This window comes from Glycine max, chromosome 2, assembly GCF_000004515.6.
Source record: "Glycine max cultivar Williams 82 chromosome 2, Glycine_max_v4.0, whole genome shotgun sequence".
Taxonomy (NCBI): Eukaryota; Viridiplantae; Streptophyta; class Magnoliopsida; order Fabales; family Fabaceae; genus Glycine; species Glycine max.
Window position 1 is genome coordinate 32,562,516 of NC_016089.4, and position 18,025 is coordinate 32,580,540.

General features: G+C 41.6%; 1 protein-coding gene and 1 pseudogene across 1 annotated transcript; one reads left to right on the forward strand and one right to left on the reverse strand.

The window, feature by feature from the left end:
- Positions 1 to 3,420: 3,420 nt before the first annotated feature.
- Positions 3,421 to 13,428, reverse strand: LOC121174246 (chromosome transmission fidelity protein 18 homolog; annotated as a pseudogene).
- Positions 13,429 to 14,386: 958 nt separating this feature from the next.
- On the forward strand, positions 14,387 to 14,839 carry LOC113000495 (uncharacterized). Its single transcript, XM_026127247.1, has one exon. It carries the CDS (start codon positions 14,387 to 14,389, stop codon positions 14,837 to 14,839), a length of 453 nt encoding a protein of 150 aa, XP_025983032.1.
- The last annotated feature ends 3,186 nt before the right edge of the window (positions 14,840 to 18,025 follow it).

Here is an 18,025-nt window from a genome sequence, read left to right on the forward strand (position 1 = left end):
ACAGATGCATTTTATGAATATGGGAGCCCGGGAAATTGTCCTCTTCTTAGATACAACATTCGGGCAGCATGGCGCCCGACGTATGCATTTAAGAAGGTGACACGGACCCTTCATCGATTTGACAAAGTGAGGGGATCAAGACGCAACCCGTGCATAATGCAGATGCGAAAAAAACATACACGGGAGGGGATCAAGACACAACTTCGTGCCCCTGTTTTAGGAACCTACATGGGAGGAACTAAAAGGGTTTTAGTGATAATTCCCAAGGTGGTCATATCTCTCTTGATGGTTTCTAGAGGTATCATCCCCTTTGAAAAAACATATTGCGGCAGTAGGGACTACCAGCAACAATATGTTATCAAAGAGAAAAACTCTAGATGAGGGTTCATTGTTATCAAGCAAGTCGGAGACCTAGCATGACCACAGATTCACCTCCACTCCTTATGTTCCCACGGACCCGGGTATAGGGCCCCTTTTCAACTCACCGTGTGTGCAAATAGTGTTGGTGTTTGTGTGCATCAAATGAATAAATATCTATCTCATGTATACATTTTAAAAAACACACTAAAAGCATCAAAGAGTTTATATATACAAGAACATAAGGAAAAAGATAAAGAGAAAAGAACAAAGGAGAAGTCATGGTAAGGAATGCACACTGATTGATTGGCCTAACTCTCTAAAAACAGTCCCGAGTGGAGTCGCCAACTGTCGCAACCTACCCTTCGGCGGGAGGGCGACGCGAGACTCACAAGTGCATCTTCCAAGAAAGGAAAATGCACGGAGTCGCCACCAACGTTAATTCGAGGAAAACGTCGGAAAAAAAAACGGAAAAGGTTTGGTCTACGAACTTTAAGTGTGAAAGGTTCGGGAGTTGTATTTACGCACGGGGAAGGTATTAGCACCCCATACGTCCGTCACAAGGGACAACAGCCTTTAATCAAGTGTGCAAATATGACTTCAATTTTTTTCATTTTTTCCCTTTTACGTTTTTATGTCTTTTTATGCCTTTTGTATTTTTTTTTATCTTTTTGTGGTCGACAAGGGTGTTTCCCTTGCTCCTACGTATTCCCCAGTTTGTGATAAGGAAATCAGACCTACGTAGTTCTTTGAGAACTGAATGTTGGTTAAGTTGCTTTTATCTTTTTTTGTAAGATATATTTTGACCGAACAAAAGTCGTTTTAAGGCGTTGGACCATTTAAACGATCTTTTGATTCTTTTGAAAGGAGAGAAAACATTAAGGCATTGGACCATTAATGATCTCTTGGTTTTTTTGAAACTAGTGACAAAGTTATGTGTTGACTTTAGGCTTTCGAAAGCCCACTTTTAACCAATAAAAGCAAAGATGACCATTCAAGGCGTTGGACCTTAAAATGGTTTTTAGGTGATTTTTAAGGACAAAAGCTTGATTTGTGAGTTGATTTTAGCCTTAGTTTCACTTTGGTTATTAGTCAATTCAATTAAGAAAAATCCCAAAGAAAAGCGTCCGATTGATTTTTTTTTATTATTTTATTCAAAGATATTTTTGATTATTTTATTATTTTTTGCCTCTTTTTGGTTTTAAACGTGGTTACGGCGTGAAAGATCGGTTGAATTTTATTTTAACAGAGATTAAACAATATTATAACTCAAATGATCGGTGGAAATTCATTTCTATTATTGATTAGGCGAGAAACGGCTTAAATAAGTGGTTAAAGCACGTCAAAAGGGGGTATGAAAAGCAAACGAAATAAAAATAAAAGCACGCGAAACAAGTGGGGACCACTAAGGGCACATAGAATGAATTGAAAGGTTCAATTTCGGGAACTTACCAGTTGAAGATCGAAGAACGACGAAGAACGAACGAAGAACGATGAAGAACGGTGAAGAATCTTTCAAAAGCATGTTGGTTTTCTTAGCTAGACAACTTTTTATTATTATTTTCCTTTTTGTTTCTTTTTCTTTTTTTTCTTTCTCTTTTTAAGTTATTATCATTTGTTCAATTCCTCTCTTTTTTTCTTTTTTTCTTTTTCTCTCTGAAAAGGTTGTGCGGGCGAGGGCGCACACTACCTACTTACGTCTAACCACAAGGTAAACGAAAAAACCGCACAAAATGGTATGTCGCAAAAAAACGGTGATGAAATAATTGGGAGCCATAACGCAAAATTTTAACAGAAACAACAAAAAATAATAACAACAACGTTAGTAACCATATAGACAATAACAACAAACAACAATGTCAATAGCAATATAGACAATAACAGAAAATAGTAATGTCAATAACAAAAGTGCGGTGACCTTGGTCACGTGGCTCCGCTTCCTCCCAAGAAACCGAGCAAGTCAGTCATATCTTCATCCATACGGGCCTCCTCTGCCTCACCGGGGGATCCTGTAGGCTCCTCCCCTGCCAGGGCCTCGGGCCAGTCTCTGGGCCATGCAACCTCAGCCCCAAACTGCTCCAGAGTAGGGCATGCAAAAGGAGCGGAACCCTGCTCCTGCTGACTGAGGCTGAACCGGTAGAGACACTCATGTATCTCCACCTGCCCACAGTGGTTGGCCGCCTGCTGGCGAACCAAGTACTGTAGATAACGCTCCATGCCTAGTGATCCAACAGGATCGGCCTACCGAGGTGGTGGCGGTGCGTTTGCGGCCTGATGTGCATCACCCTGCGCCTGCCTAGGCGTGCAGTACTTCTCGATGAAGGCCCGGGTGATTGGCGGTCGGATCACTTTACTGGGGGTGACGGGAACCCCGAATGACTGGCAGAGGCCCGTGATCAACACTAGAAACCGCAGGGCCCTGTTAGACTTATCCGGGTCCAGATGGTGCCTGGGGGGTGGCATACCTGCAAACAAATAGATGGTGTCAGCAATCACCTGGGCCACGTGGACGCTCATCCGTGTCAGGATGGCATACATCAACTGGCACTTAGGCAGAGGGAGATCAGAGTTATGATCGCTAGGCAAGACATTGCTGAGCAACAGTGTCATCCACATCTGGGTCAAAGTGGTCATGCTGGTGCACATGATCCGCATTCGCCTCCCTGCAGCGGTCCAGGCAAAATCCTGCCCCGGTGTGCATAACAGCTGGGCAATGGCCTCCTCGTCGAACCCGTCGGCCCTGTTCCTCCTCTGGCTGAACTCACATTGCTGGCCTTCCTCCAAAACTAGCGGGTCACCCAGGAACTGGCTGAGGGCATCTGCGTCAAAGGGAATCCACTGACCCCTCACCCATGAACGCATGTCTTGCACTCCCTCCTCTGTGGGCCAAGCATTAGCATAGAACTCTAGGACAATCTCAGGGTCAAACTTAGCCATGGGAGTCACCAGCGACGTCCAACATCTGCGAGCTATCTCCTCCTGAAAGTCTGTATACTCATCCTCCTTGAGCTGGACGCGCCTCTCTCTGTGGAACGACCATCCTTTGATGGCCTCGAAGCGCTGCTAGTGCTCGGCGCTCCGGAAACAGTGACTATCAAACTCGGGGGTGGCACTGGACCCTTCCGCTGCGGCGTCTCTTCTAGACCTCTTCGTGGAGAGTTTCTTCGGAGGCATTTCTTGCAAAATCGTTTAGAAAGTTAGTTCAAGAAAAACTTACTCAAAACGAAAGCCAGATCAAGCCAGACAACGTACCCTTTTTCCAACAAAGCATGAACATCCATATGAATTTGGAAATGAATGATTACTCATTAAGGCACGGGTTCTCCTAGGATATTCATACATTTATACCTATCTTTCTCTTGATGAACGGAACCCTACAAGATGCACCTACTTTTTTTTGGCAAATAAATTCCTTATGCTATGTGTCAAACTATCCATACATATTTTCCAAGGCTTTTGCTACTCACCTACCCCATTCTTTTTGCTATATGTTCATATTTCATTCACATACATGTTCATACATTTGAGAGGCAACTTTATATTATATTCGCACATGCTTTTACTAATTTGAAAACAAATTCATATCGCACCTTCATTGGAAAAGTAATTTTTGTACTACTTATTCACATTCTTGAAAGGCAATTTCATATCATATGTTCCTACTTTGAGACGCATTTTTGTGCCATTTTCAACATATATGCACATTTGCAAAGCATTTAGCTACCTATTCAACATACACATGTACATGGTGAACGACATTTTCACACTATCTAGGAAAAAGGACAACATGGTGCAGCCCAAACCAAGTGCTGGCCTTAAGGAGAAACCTCACCAACATGCTCTCACTCATCATGCCTTCTTGTATTTCAACAAACAAAAGCATGGGCCCCCTAGGCCTAAGTCATGTTTTGGCATTTATCCTAGTTCTGGCAAGCTGTCCACATCCAAAAAATGGTGATCATACATACACAAATCCAATCTAAAAGCCATTTTACAAACTTAGGAAAAAATACCATTGAGGCATTTCACCGAGCACTTGGTGGGCACACTTTTGGGTACCAACAACAAAGGAATGGGGGCAATGTGGCTTGCCCCATCATCTCAGAACACAACCTAGGCCTAAGGCCATCCCCTACAACCCCTCAATTCAAAGAAACAAAGCATAAATTTGCCCCAAATTGTCTCACGGAATTGGTCAAATTATGTACCATTTAAAGCATAAAAGGCATCAATGGAAAGCTAGAAACCAAGGGGTAGTGCACTTACTTGCATGGAGTGACCAAAGACACTAAAAATGAAAGCAAAAGCGCAAAAATGGTGGCCTAGGGGTGAAAATCTGCAAATCTCGTGGGTGTTGCATTTTTTGAATGAGGGAGGGGAGTTTTGGGTGGAGAGAAACTCCCCCTCCCTCGTTTTTATGTTTCCAGGTGCAGGGGTGCTTGCCTAGGCGAGCTCAACTCGCCCAGGCGAGCTAACCCTGTATTTTTTTTTGTGGGAAGACATAGGTATGCACTCTCTATGGGTCGGTGTTCGCTTACTCGAACCCCCTTAGGGTAGATTAGGCATTCGGCATTTACTTTAAAGACACAACAGTAATAATTACTGGGAATTTAAAGGATACTAGGCTACCTCCCAGCTGCACTTTCCGCTTGTCCAGAGCTGGGCATGGGATGACGATCTATCGATCGTGATCCTAACCTCTACTCGTGTCCATCCCTAAGTACCTGAAAACAGGAAACGACATTGCGTAACAAACTGTGGCCGCGTTACCATTTACCTTGATTGGTCTCTGCCTTTAGATCTGGCCCAGCATTTGACCATTGCCTAAGACGATTCTGCTCCTGTCATAAGATAACAAAATATGCATGTGTATGCGTATGCATGAGCGTTTTCAAATGCAATAATCTTTTTAGTGAAAGCTGGTCAGGTTCAGTTTTAATTAAGCGCTTGGGGCATCCCATGGACTGAGCAAAAAGTCTCTGGTTATCAAATTCTGGACATAGTTTGAAGCACAAAGTGAGGACCGGAACCTCAACTCATGTTCTTTTCTTTTAAAAGACTGATAAGAAATTACAGAGGACAGGAATCCCTAGGGGAAACCAAGAAGGACACACAAAAATAAAAGAACATGCAGCGACTTCCTCAATTGCCCCAGATCCTAAGCGTAGTACTGCTTGACAACATCGGAGTTCACGGGTGAAGGTAGCTCCTCGCCATCCATGTTGGTGAGCACCAGGGCTCCTCCGGAGAAAGCCCTTTTTACAACGAAAGGCCCTTCGTAGTTTGGGGCCCACTTCCCTCTGTTGTCTTTCAGAGCTTAGGAGACTTTCTTCAACACCAAGTCCCCTTCGCTGAACCGGCGCATACGTACCTTCTTGTCAAAAGCGTTCTTCACTCGTTTATGATATAAACGCCCATGACTCATGGCGGCCAAACGCTTGCCTTCTATGAGATTAAGCTGATCGAAGCGTGCTTGGGCCCATTCTGATTCCTTTAATCTGGATTCCGCCAAGATTCTTAATGACGGGACTTCCACCTCAAACGGTAGCACAACCTCCATTCCATATACCAATGAGAACGGCATTGCCCCGGTTGACGTGCGCACTGAGGTTTGGTAACCGTGTAACACGAATGGGAGCATCTCGTGCCAATCTTTGTATGACACGGTCATCTTCTGGATAATCTTCTTGATATTCTTATTGGCTGCTTCCACGGCTCCGTTCATCTTTGGTCGGTAGGGCATGGAATTGTGATGTTGGATCTTAAACTCCTCGCACATTTCCCCATCATCTTGTTATTCAAGTTGGTGCCGTTGTCCGTGATAATCTTCCTCGGCAAACCGTATTGGCAGATGATTTCCCTCTTAATGAACCTAACCACCACACTCCTGGTGACGCTAGCGTATGACGCGGCTTTGACCCATTTAGTGAAGTAATCGATCGCCACTAGGATGAAATGATGTCCATTTCCAACTTTAGGCTCTATGTCCCCAATCACATCTATCCCCTACATGGAAAACGGCCACGGTGCGGCCAATACATTTAGAGGCAAAGGCAGAGCATTGACATTGTTTGCGAATGTCTGGCATTTGTGACACTTCCTCACATGGAGACAGCAATCGCTCTCCATGGTGAGCCAATAGTAACCTGCCCTTAAGATCTTTCTAGCCATGGCGTGCCCATTAGCGTGCGTACCTAAAGAGCCCTCATGGACCTCTCCCAGCATGTTTTTTGCTTCCTTAGCATTCACGCAGCATAGCAGAACCATGTCATGGTTTCTCTTGTATAGTATGCTTCCGCTCATGAAGAAGCCAGCCACCAATCTCCTCAATGTCCTTTTGTCGTTGTCGGAGGCCTCTAGTGGGTACTCTTTGCTTTCAATGTATCGCTTGATATCGAAATACCAAAGCTTACCGTCCCGTTCCTCTTCCACTTGACAACAATGTGCTGGTCTGCCACGACACTAGAATTCAATGTACAGTAGGTCCCCGTGCAGTGTTAGCTGGAACATGGACGCTAAAGTGGCAAGCGCATCTTCTATTTGATTTTCCTCTCGGGGAACGTGATGGAAGGAGATCTCATCAAAGAAACCAGCCAATTCCTTGATATAGGCTTGGTAGGGTATCAGCTTATGGTCTCTAGTTTCCCATTCCCCTCTTAGCTGGTGAATCCCCAGTGTTAAGTCCCCGTACACCTTGAGTAGCTTGACATTGGAGTCAATTGCTGCCTGGACAGCCAGGGCGCACGCTTCATACTCAACCATATTGTTCGTGCAGTCGAACCCCAGCCTGGTTGTGAAAGGTATACATTTGACGCTCTAGAACAATACTGCCCCAACGCCATGCCCTAGAACATTTGACGCTCCATCAAACCACACGATCCACTTGTCCCGGTCCTCGTCCAGCTTTTCCTAAAACAGGGCCATGATATCCTCATCCGGGAACTCGGGATGCATGGGTTGACAGTCGTTGAGAGGCTGCTGAGCCAAATAATCTGCCAAGGCGCTTCCTTTTATTGCCTTTTGGGTGATGTAGACTATATCAAACTCGAATAGCAAAACCTGCCACCGGGCAATCCGCCCTGTGAGAGCAGGCTTCTCAAAGATGTACTTAACCGGGTCCATCTTGGATATCAACCAGGTGGTATGGCTCAGCATGTTTTGCCTTAGACGGTGGGATGCCCAGACTAAAGCACAACACGTTCTTTCAAGCAGGGAGTAGTTCATTTCACAGGCCGTGAACTTCTTACTCAAGTAGTAAACAGCGCGCTCTCTTTTCCCGGACTCGTCATGCTGTCCCAGCATACATCCCATCGACTCGTCTAAAATCGTCATATACAAGATGAGAGGCCTTCCGGGTACCGGCAACATAAGCACGGGAGGGTTCATGAGACATTTTTTGATCCTTCCAAACGCTTCTTGACAATCCTCGTTCCAGCGGACGGATTGGTTTTTGCGTAAGAGTTTGAACAACGGTTCACAGATAGTGGTGAGCTGTGATATGAATCTGGCAATGTAGTTCAAACGCCCCAGGAAACCTCAAACCTGCCTCTCGGTACGCGATTCTGGCATCTCAAGGATGGCTTTCACCTTTTCGGGGTCCACCTCTATCCCTTTATGGCTTACGATGAAACCTAGCAATTTCCCTTACTTGACCCCGAAGGTGCACTTAGCGGGGTTTAACCTCAATTGAGATTTCCTAAGCCTTTTGAACAACTTCCGCAAGTTGACAAGGTGTTCCTCCTCGGTCTTAGACTTGGCAATTATGTCGTCCACATAGACCTCGATTTCTCGGTGCATCATATCGTGGAACAAAGCCACCATAGCCCGTTGATAAGTTGCCCCGGCGCTCTTGAGTCCAAAGGACATCACCTTATAACAGAACGTTCCCCATAGGGTGACGAAGGTAGTCTTTTCCATATCCTCTTGCGCCATTTTTATCTGATTGTAACCGGAGAACCCATCCAAGAAGGAAAACAAAGCGAAATTGGCCGTATTATCCACGAGGATATCGATGTGTGGCAGGGGAAAATTGTCCTTGGGACTGGCCCGATTCAAGTCCCGATAATCTACGCACATTCGTACCTTCCCATCCTTCTTAGGGACTGGTACCATGTTGGCAACCCATTCTAGGTACCGAGCGACAGCCAAAAAACCAACGTCAAATTGTTTCTTTACCTCTTCTTTTATTTTCAAGGATGTCTCGGGCTTCATCCTCCTCAGCTTTCGTTTTACTGGGGAACACTCAGGATTTAGAGGTAATCAGTGTTGTACGATGTCAGAACTTAAACCGGGCATATCTTGGTATGACTAGGCAAAGATGTCTTGGTAGTTTTTTAGCAGGGCCATCAATTCTTCACAGATGGGTGCGGTCATACCCGTGCCTATCTTCACTTCCTTTTTCCCACTGTCGTTTCCTAAGTCTACTAGTTCCGTCTCTTCTTGATGAGGCCCCATCTCTTGGTCCTCATGGGCGACTATCTTCTCCAACTCCGGGGGAAGTCCCACATCCTCATCCTCTTCACTCTCCATCTGATCCACTTCTTGCTTGAAACCGATGGTCGGGTCCTAGGTATTAGTACCTTCGAGGGACTCGTCATCAGATCTGGCGTTTTAAGCGTAAAGAAATAAACATGCAAATGAATGAGAATGGGTAGAGGCACAGGAACAGATGAAGAAAGATCTTTATATTATAAATTCAGGAACAAAAGACATAATGCCTTAACAAAAGGAAACTCTAAAGCCTAGGCCCAACCATAGAGTTCAAAAGCCACAAAGGGTTACATTATGCTTGTCGCGTAAATGCCCGGACGCTCCTCCACTCGCCAATTTCCTAGTCGGAAACTAGGAGGGCATGGTCGTACCAAATCTGACCCACTCAGAGAGTCCTCATCGCATATCGCAACGACTTGGCCTTCGTGTCCTAGACCCACACTTATAAATCTCCTATTGATGTGGCAGGGCGAGCCCCCTTCGACTAGTCGTCCTAATTGCAAACCTTGGCTTCTGCTCTTCCTTCCCGCGACACTTTTCCTTATGTCCGCTTGTGTGGGTTTATAGCCTAATCCAAACTTCCCGCGGTTTCCTCTGGTGCTTACCAGGCTGGTTCTGCCACCATTGTTCTTGCCTAAACCCATTCTGGGCTCGTAGTCATTCCCCAACATCACCCGGGGCACCATCATTGCCGTATCGGACAGGCAAGGTTGCCCAGAGAAGGAATCTACAGAGGCAATGCTTACTACCTCAAAAGATTGGAAGGTTGTTTCCAATGACTCCTCCGTGGCTACCACATATGGCATAGAGGACAGGCAATTTACCAAGATGTCTTCCTCCCCCGACACAATGACCAAATGCCCCTCTACTACGAACTTCAGTTTTTGGTGGAGTGTAGAGGGAATGACTCCCACCGAGTGGATCCACGGGTGTCCCAAAAGATAGCTGTAAGCCGGGTTAATATCCATTACTTGGAAGGTAACCTAACAGGTATGGGGGCCTATCTGTACAGAGAGGTCGATCTCTCCCCTCACCTCTCGGCGGCTGCCGTCGAAGGCACGGACCACCATGGAACTTGGCCTTAGATGGGAAGCGTTAAATGGTAATTTCTCCAACGTGCTTTTGGGAATTACGTTTAAACTGGAACCATTATCGATGAGTACCTTGGCCACGACATGGTCCATGCATTTGACTGACACATGCAAAGCCCTGTTATGCCCTCTCCCCTTGGCAGGGATTTCTTCTTCAGCGAAGGCGAGATAGTTGTTGGTGGTGATGTTATTGACGAGTCCTCCAAAGCCTTCTACGGAGATGTCTTGGGCTACATGAGCTTCGTTTAAGACCTTGAACTCGCTTTGCTGAATAATGCGGAGGAACTCGCCTGCCTCCTCTAGCGATACTTCTTTCTTGCCGCAGCCATCCTTTTTCTCCGGAAGACCTTTCACTGGAATATTCTCGTTCGGAGTTGGGATCATTTTGTCATTTTGTCAAAAAGGGGAAAATGACTTAAATAAATGACTAAAGCACGTCAAAAAGGGGTACGGAAAGCAAATGAAATAAAAATAAAAGCACGTGAAACAAGTGGGGACCACTAAGGGCACATAGAATGAATTGAAAGGTTCGATTTTGGGAACTTACTGGTTTAAGACCGAAGAACGACGAAGAACGATGAAGAACGGTGGAAAACCTTCGCGAAATCGCCCACAGAAACGTCTCGGAAGCGTTACGGAAGCGTCTCGGCTTGGATTTTCTGCACGGAAACAATTTTTCTCACTAATTTTAAGTGAATCTCATATACTAGGAGGGTTGAACGAATTTGTTCTGCCCTCCTTCCCCTATTTATAGGGGAAAAGAGGGAGGTGGTTGTCGCCCAGCTCGCCCAGGCGAGCTGGGTTGCTCCCACCAGAAGGCATCGCCTTCTGTTGGAACATCCTGGAAGGCCCAAGTGGGTCTGATTGCTATTTGCACACCCCTATTTACTAAATACACCCCCTCTACCCTTTTTTCTGATTCTTTTTCGTAACATTACGGAACTTTATGAATTATGTAACAATACTTGTTTTCTTTCCGTAATGTCACAAAACCTTACGGATTACGTAACCATCCCCTCTTTGGCTTCTGAAATGTTACGGAACTTTACGGATTGCGCATTAACGCTTCCTTTCAACTCCCGACATGTCGCGGAATTTCACGGATTGCCTAACGATGGGTATCAAGTACCTCGAAGTGGTCAAGCGAAGGTTGCATCCCACCAAACAGATGATCCCCGGACGAAATTAGGGTATGACAGATATAAATAAACCTTATAGAGCCAGATAGTTATATTTGACATTAAAATTTCATTTTCATTCTTTCAGACTTGAACATATAAGCAAAATTAATTGTTCACCTTTCAGACATAAAGCAATTATTATATGAAGACAGTCGTAAGAATACTATGAGTATAATCATTGGTCAACAAACATTTTTTAATTTATAAATAATAAGTTTTGTTACTAGTAACAAGGTGAGACAAAGGAGAAGTTCAGAATATCCTCCTTAAATAGAGAAGCAAGAGAAAAATATGCAACAAAAGTAAAACATGAAAATTAATGAAGTCTAACCTCATGAACGAAAACCTGCTTCATAGCTATAGAAAGCACATAATGGTTTGAAGTATAATCCTGCACAAATGTAGACCATAAAATAGATATCAAAATCTGGTTGATATTCATATACTTCCATGATAGAAGTATGACCAATGATCCAAAGTCCAAACCTTGAAATTTATAAAGTCGCTAATAGGAGGAACAAGAGATAGTGCCAAGCCATCAGCTACTTCACACCTCTGGGTTTGAGGCAGAATATATGATTTCACAGTTTTATATGTTATAGTGTATGACACCATTGTGCTAACTAATTGAGCAAGATCATTCTTCTCCTTATCTGATAGTAATTGAAATGCTACCTAAAGAAAAAAGAAACCACATCAAAAAAAAGAGGGAAAAAAACTACAGTTTAACCAGAGCTGAGTCAAGCTCAACTTAGCTATCAGATAGATAAAAACAAGGTAATCAAAAATACATGAGAAGAATTGTAGATAAATAAAAATATAATTAAAGAAAGAACACAGCAATGTAGGATCTTCATAAACAAATTTTGAACTGACTTAGTACTGTTGCCGGTTGTAAACTGAGATTGGGGATTTATAGGTTCTAGGGATTAAAGCAAACTAGACTAAAGTTTTGTTCAAACTGAATTCAATAATAAATAATAAGACAAAAGAAAAGAGGCATTGTTTATCATAATACTACCTTTCTCCGAAACATCTCAACAAATAATTTATCAAAAAGGAACAGTGTGTCTCCACAAACACAAAATTGAACATCAAATAATACGGGATTTGCAATTACATCTACTTAAGCAATTATAGAGGAGAAAACAAGGAGACCAAATTAATTAGATAACAAACCTATATTCATAAATAGAATTAGTACATTACCGGTCTTATAGTTGGTGGGGACAAAATATGTAATAATGGAGAAATTAAGGTTACAACAAAGGAACTAGCTAATAAGTTCCTTGCAATATACGATGGGATTTTGTGGTTCCAGGTATTCAAAATGTCCATCTTTTCCATCATCATGGTACGATATCTGAAGATTTTATATGATACAACATTAGGAAATCTTGTTTTGTAAGAAAAATACATTTTACAATTTATGCTAAGCCTACTAGCACAATAACAAGATATACCTCTGATGTGATTTTGGCCACTTAATGTTTGGTTTTTGAACTTAAGATACTATATGATGTACAATAATTGCTACTAGGGGAAAATATACTAATGAAAGGAAAGATAGAGAAACAAGAGTGAGATTTAACTTGTTAACAGTATTAAGTAGGTAAATTATCTTCTTACCATACAGGGGCATCTGTTGTGTATGCATTATATATTGATGCATTAGATCATAAACCCCAAGATTGTTAAAGCATTTGACCTTCAAACAGATTTCAAAACAAAATTCTCAATGATTCAAAAGAATAAGTGAACAAATCCCAGGAAATCAATCGGGGTGTGATAAATGCTTACAGTTTTCTGCATTACTACGTCATGATAATTGAGCTGCAAAATATTTTCATGAATTCCATCCAGAATCAAGTTACTATCACCACTGCACATTAACATTCCCATATTACCATGAAGAGATATTTGAACATAAGATGGAGAAATGAGTAAAACAGTAAAATATGGCCTACCGATTTGAAACAAGGGAGTACAAGGAGTCAAATTCAAAGGACTTGCCTCTATGAGATTTTCTTTCCATCTTTTTTGTTCTTCTCTTGTGGAATATCTACACAAAGAATACCACCCAATGCTAAAGATGGTAAATTTAAAGTAGTACTTTTAGACAATTACTGGATTACCTCTCTCCAGACGTCTAGAACATTCTTTGACGTGTCCTTCTAGCCAACAACTTGAGAACCAATATCAAACTAAGCACAAGTATAGCAAGTGAATATTAATCCAGCATCTAATGAACATAACAAATTTTCTTCATTCAAGAAAAATCTACACCAAATTTTGAAGTGAAGGGCCATAGAGCCACAAAAATCTTATGATACCAATTATAGGGCCAAAGAGAGACAAGTTTCCGATACATATTCACTTCCTTTAATATATGTAATGATGCCAGGAGTTTTCTGACAGAAAAACCTAGCAAATTGTTAACCGACTCTAACAGTTAGTCCCTGTACTGAGTAAGGTTGCAAATTCACAAAACTAGTGGAATGAAGTCATAGTTGAAATAGTGAAAGCAAGTGGACATATTGTGGCCAAATTTATGCTACACCCGAACACTGAACATACATTCTGCCACCACGGGCTATGGAATGCCCTGCAATGTGGCCACTACGGCCTCTATTGAAACCTGCACGACTGCCAAAAGGCTGGTAGTCGAGATTTGATGACCTTGAGTGAAGTGGTTAGGAAAAATGTGCATGAGGAGGATTGTAAGAGGATAATACACAGGCTGATAAGGAAGATTCTGAATGATATACCAATGTCATTGCCTCATTTTTGAACTTTTCAAGATAAGCTGTGTGCAAGAAGCAAGATGTTGTAAGTATCATTGTATATCACGATTCGGTTGTAAATATAGCTTTATTTAGTTATAATTAGTTGTCAAACTATTATGACATATATATAGTTAATTAGTTACTCTTTTTTAGTTTTCAATCCTTTGTATATACATCATTTCTTGTAGCACATTCACCAATGAATTTCAATCTATTTTTATTCTTCACTTTAATATCTGACATGGTATCAGAAGTTACTCCTTCCACGCCTATTGCTTCCTCTTGAAGCTTCTCTCTGTGTATTTCCTTCTTCTTTACGATTGTTTTATTCTAAATCATTTCTTTCCTTCTCTCCTTGGTTATGGCTGCCATTGATGATTCTAACCCCTTAATTTTTCATTCATTCGATAATCCTGGCATTGCTCTAGTTTCACACCCCCTTACAGGTGAAAATTACAATTCTTGGAAAAAAGAAATGTGCATGGCACTTCATGGGAAGAACAAATATAGGTTTGTCCATGGATCAATTCTTGAACCTACTTTGGGTCACTCCACCCATGCTTTGTGGCATCGTAATGATAGTATTGTCTCATCCTGGCTCCTTAATTCGTTATCAAAGGAGATGCAAGTGAGTATCTTACACTATTCTTTTGCCAAAGCAATTTGGGATGATCTCAAAGAACGTTTCGAAAAACATAATGGTCCTCTGATTTTTCAGCTTAAGCATGAATTGATCACTTTGCAACAAGGGTCCATGTTTGTTTCTTCCTTCTACTCCAAGCTTCATTCTCTTTGGGAGTCGCTATCAGAACTGAAACCATCACATAGTTGCACCTGTGGAGGAATTAAACCATGGTGCGATTTTGAGCAACTGGAGTATGCTATGCAGTTCTTGATGGAGCTGAACGAATCTTTCTCTACTATCAGAGGTTAAATTCTATCCATGGATCCTTTTCCCTCGGTTACTAAGGTTTTTGCCTTAATTGTTCAAGAAGAAAAGCAAAAAGAGGTTGATGCATCCACGTCTGGAACTTCTGCTAGTGAGGTTTCACATGCTTTTGCATTCAAGTACTCTTCTAATGCAATAAATAATTCTAACAATCTTTCCAAAGACTCTTCCAAGAACCACCCCTTGTATGCTCATTGTGGTATGTTGGGTCATACTCATGATTGTTGTTTCAAGTTGCATGGATATCCTCTAAATTATAAGAAGAATGGATATTCCTCAGTGGTCAAGAAGCAATCTTCTTCCTCCTCTGAACCATCTCACAAGGTTGCTATTAGTCATCTTAAACGACTAACTTTTGTATAGAAAACTTTTACAAAATGTATATAAATCCCCAATTTATAGTTCTTTTGTAGGATTGTAAATAAATTTTTCTTTGTTTTGATCTTTGTTCATTAGAAGCCTCTTTATATGGAATTAATGTTAAATTCTCTTCAATTTCAGGCAAAAAAAGAGCAAATTTGAAGAAGTGCCAAAGTGGATGTCGCACTAAGTGAGCTCCGTGTGCTTTGCGCGTATCAGCGGCTAAGCCCAACACAAGATCACTTAGCGAGTCAAGGGAATCTGGAAGGGCATCTGCTATGCAACCTCACGCGTAGCACAATATCAGCTTGCTAAGCGAGTTGTCTGTTGCTTTCCAGGCTCAGTGCGAGATTGGCGCTAAGCTCATATTCACTTACTTGTGCTAAGCGCGAAAATGGCGCTAAGCGCGACGTCTAGTTTTTTGAGCCCTTTTAAAGCCTGATTTGCACAGATATAGAAAGCTTTTTTTTTAAGAGAATAATCACCACAGAGAGCTCTTGGGTGTGAACTTCAGAGAACGAAGAAGTAGAGCAAGGAGCCAAGTTTCCAACTTTTAGAGAGATTAGGGAGCTTTTGAGTGATTTTGAGGTGCCAAGAGGTGGAGGAGACATTCCCCCTCCTATGTAAGCAAGAAATTTCTCTTGATTCCCTTTCTTTATTGTAAAAGGAGCTTCCTTGCCATGGAAGTCTAAAACCCTTAGTTGGGGATTTCTATTGAATAGTTGATGTAAAACCTTTTTCATATATCATACTTTTACTTCAATTCACATTTATTAATTTCTGTTTACAAAATGCCTGATTATTGAACAAAACTTTGCTAAATAAACAAGTTCCCTATGTTCGATACTCGGATCATTCCGTTTTAATTAAATACTTGATGACCTGGTGCACTTGCCGGTTAAACCACTTCTTCATAAAATGAGTAATTACAAATTTTGGAAAAAGGAACTGTGGAAGGTCATCAACAGTTTCTCACCAAGTGTCTGTTGATATGCCTCAATCACAACCTTCTTTTGTTGACTTAGGTTCCCAGTTTCAACTTACTTCTCAACAATATAGCCAATTGATGAATCTTTTAGAAAGTCATGCTACCAATGTTGTCATTCCTCAAGTAGTATGCTTATTTCTACTTCCAATTTTCTTCATGATTGTTGGCTTTTAGATTTTGGTGCAAGCATTCATATTACTTGCTCTCTTCATCATTTTAGATCCTACCAGCTTGTTTTTGATAAAAATGTAACTCTGCCTAATAGTGACATTATACCCATTATTGCCATTGGTTCAGTTTGCTTTACCAACATCTTAGTCTTGCATAATGTTGCTTACATTCCCAAATTCAAATTCAATTTAATTTCAGTTAGTGCCCTACTAATTAAACCTAATTTGTCCATTTTTTCCCAAAATGAATTTGATATTCAAGAGAAGCAAGCTTGCAAGAGGATTGGTAAAGGGTATCTCATCCAAGGCCTTTATGTCCTAAACCTCAAGGACACTCATGATTGCAAATTTACTTTTTCTGTTATGAATTCACACGTAAATTCCACTCTTTGTAAAAATGCTCATATTTGGCATTCTAGGTTTGGTCATATATAAGACAAAGTTTTCAATCATTTGAATAATAAAATTAGTTTACAATTCTCTCCTAATTTCTTTTCTTCTAATTGTTCTATTTTTCCACTTGCTAAACTTAGAAGATTATCCTTTCCTAACTCTAACAATTTATCTTATTTACCTTTTGATTTACTCTAATGTGATATATGGGGTCCCTATGCCCACCCTACATATGAGGGGCAGAGATCTTCCCTTACATTGGTAGATGACTGCTCAAGATTCACTTGGTTATTTCTACTTAAACACAAATCTGAAGCTTCAGTTTATGTGAAACAATTTTTCACCATGGTTCAAACTCAGTTTGGTGTTTCCATCAAGTGCCTCAAATCTGACAATGCTAAAGAGCTTGCCCTCACTCAGTTTTTGGCTTCCATAGGCACTCTTCATCAATTTTCCTGTATTGAGAGACAAGAACAAAATTCAGTGGTTGAAAAGAATCATTAGCATCTTCTCAATGTAGCCAGAGCTTTGTACTTCCATTCTAAAGTCCCTTTATCATTTTGGGGAGATTGTGTTACCACTACAACCTTTCTCATCAACGGAACTCCTTCATCATTACTAAAACACAACTCACCATTCAACATTTTGTTCAATAAGGAATCAGATTATCATGCCTTGAGGAGTTTTGGTTGTTTAGCCTTTGCCTCCATTCTTCCGTCATCAAGGAACAAGTTCTCCCCTAGAGCAGTACCTGCAATATTTGTTGGCTATCCAAGAGGTTATAAAGGATACAAATTGAATAGCTTGGACACTAAGAAGTTTTTTGTGTTTAGAGATGTTGTTTTCTATGAATCCATTTTTCCCTTTCAAACCATTTCACAGAACCAAGTCATTCTTGATTCCTTACTTGATTTGGTTATCCTCATTCCTCTCACTAATACATTACCTAACCCTTACCAAAATACTAGCCAATCACCACAGACACCTGCTAGTTGTATCCAAGATCCAAGTGATCCACCCTTAGTCCTTAGCCCAGATCAACCTGACCCTTTTCCTTCTGTCACTTTAAGAAGGAGTACACGCCATATTAAGCCTCCCTTATACTTGTCTGACTATGTTACACCAAAATCAAAGACTGCATATCTGATCCAGCATCATTGTTTCTTGTTAGCTCTTAGCTCCCCTTATAGAGCTCTCATTAACCTGATTTTAGCTGTATATGAACCTCAATTTTATCATCGAGTTGCCCCCTATCCTAAA

What these genes read in the sequence shown, in the direction of transcription:
- LOC113000495 (XM_026127247.1), top strand. Translation starts at nt 14,387, where the DNA reads ATGGCACTTCATGGGAAGAACAAATATAGGTTTGTCCATGGATCAATT.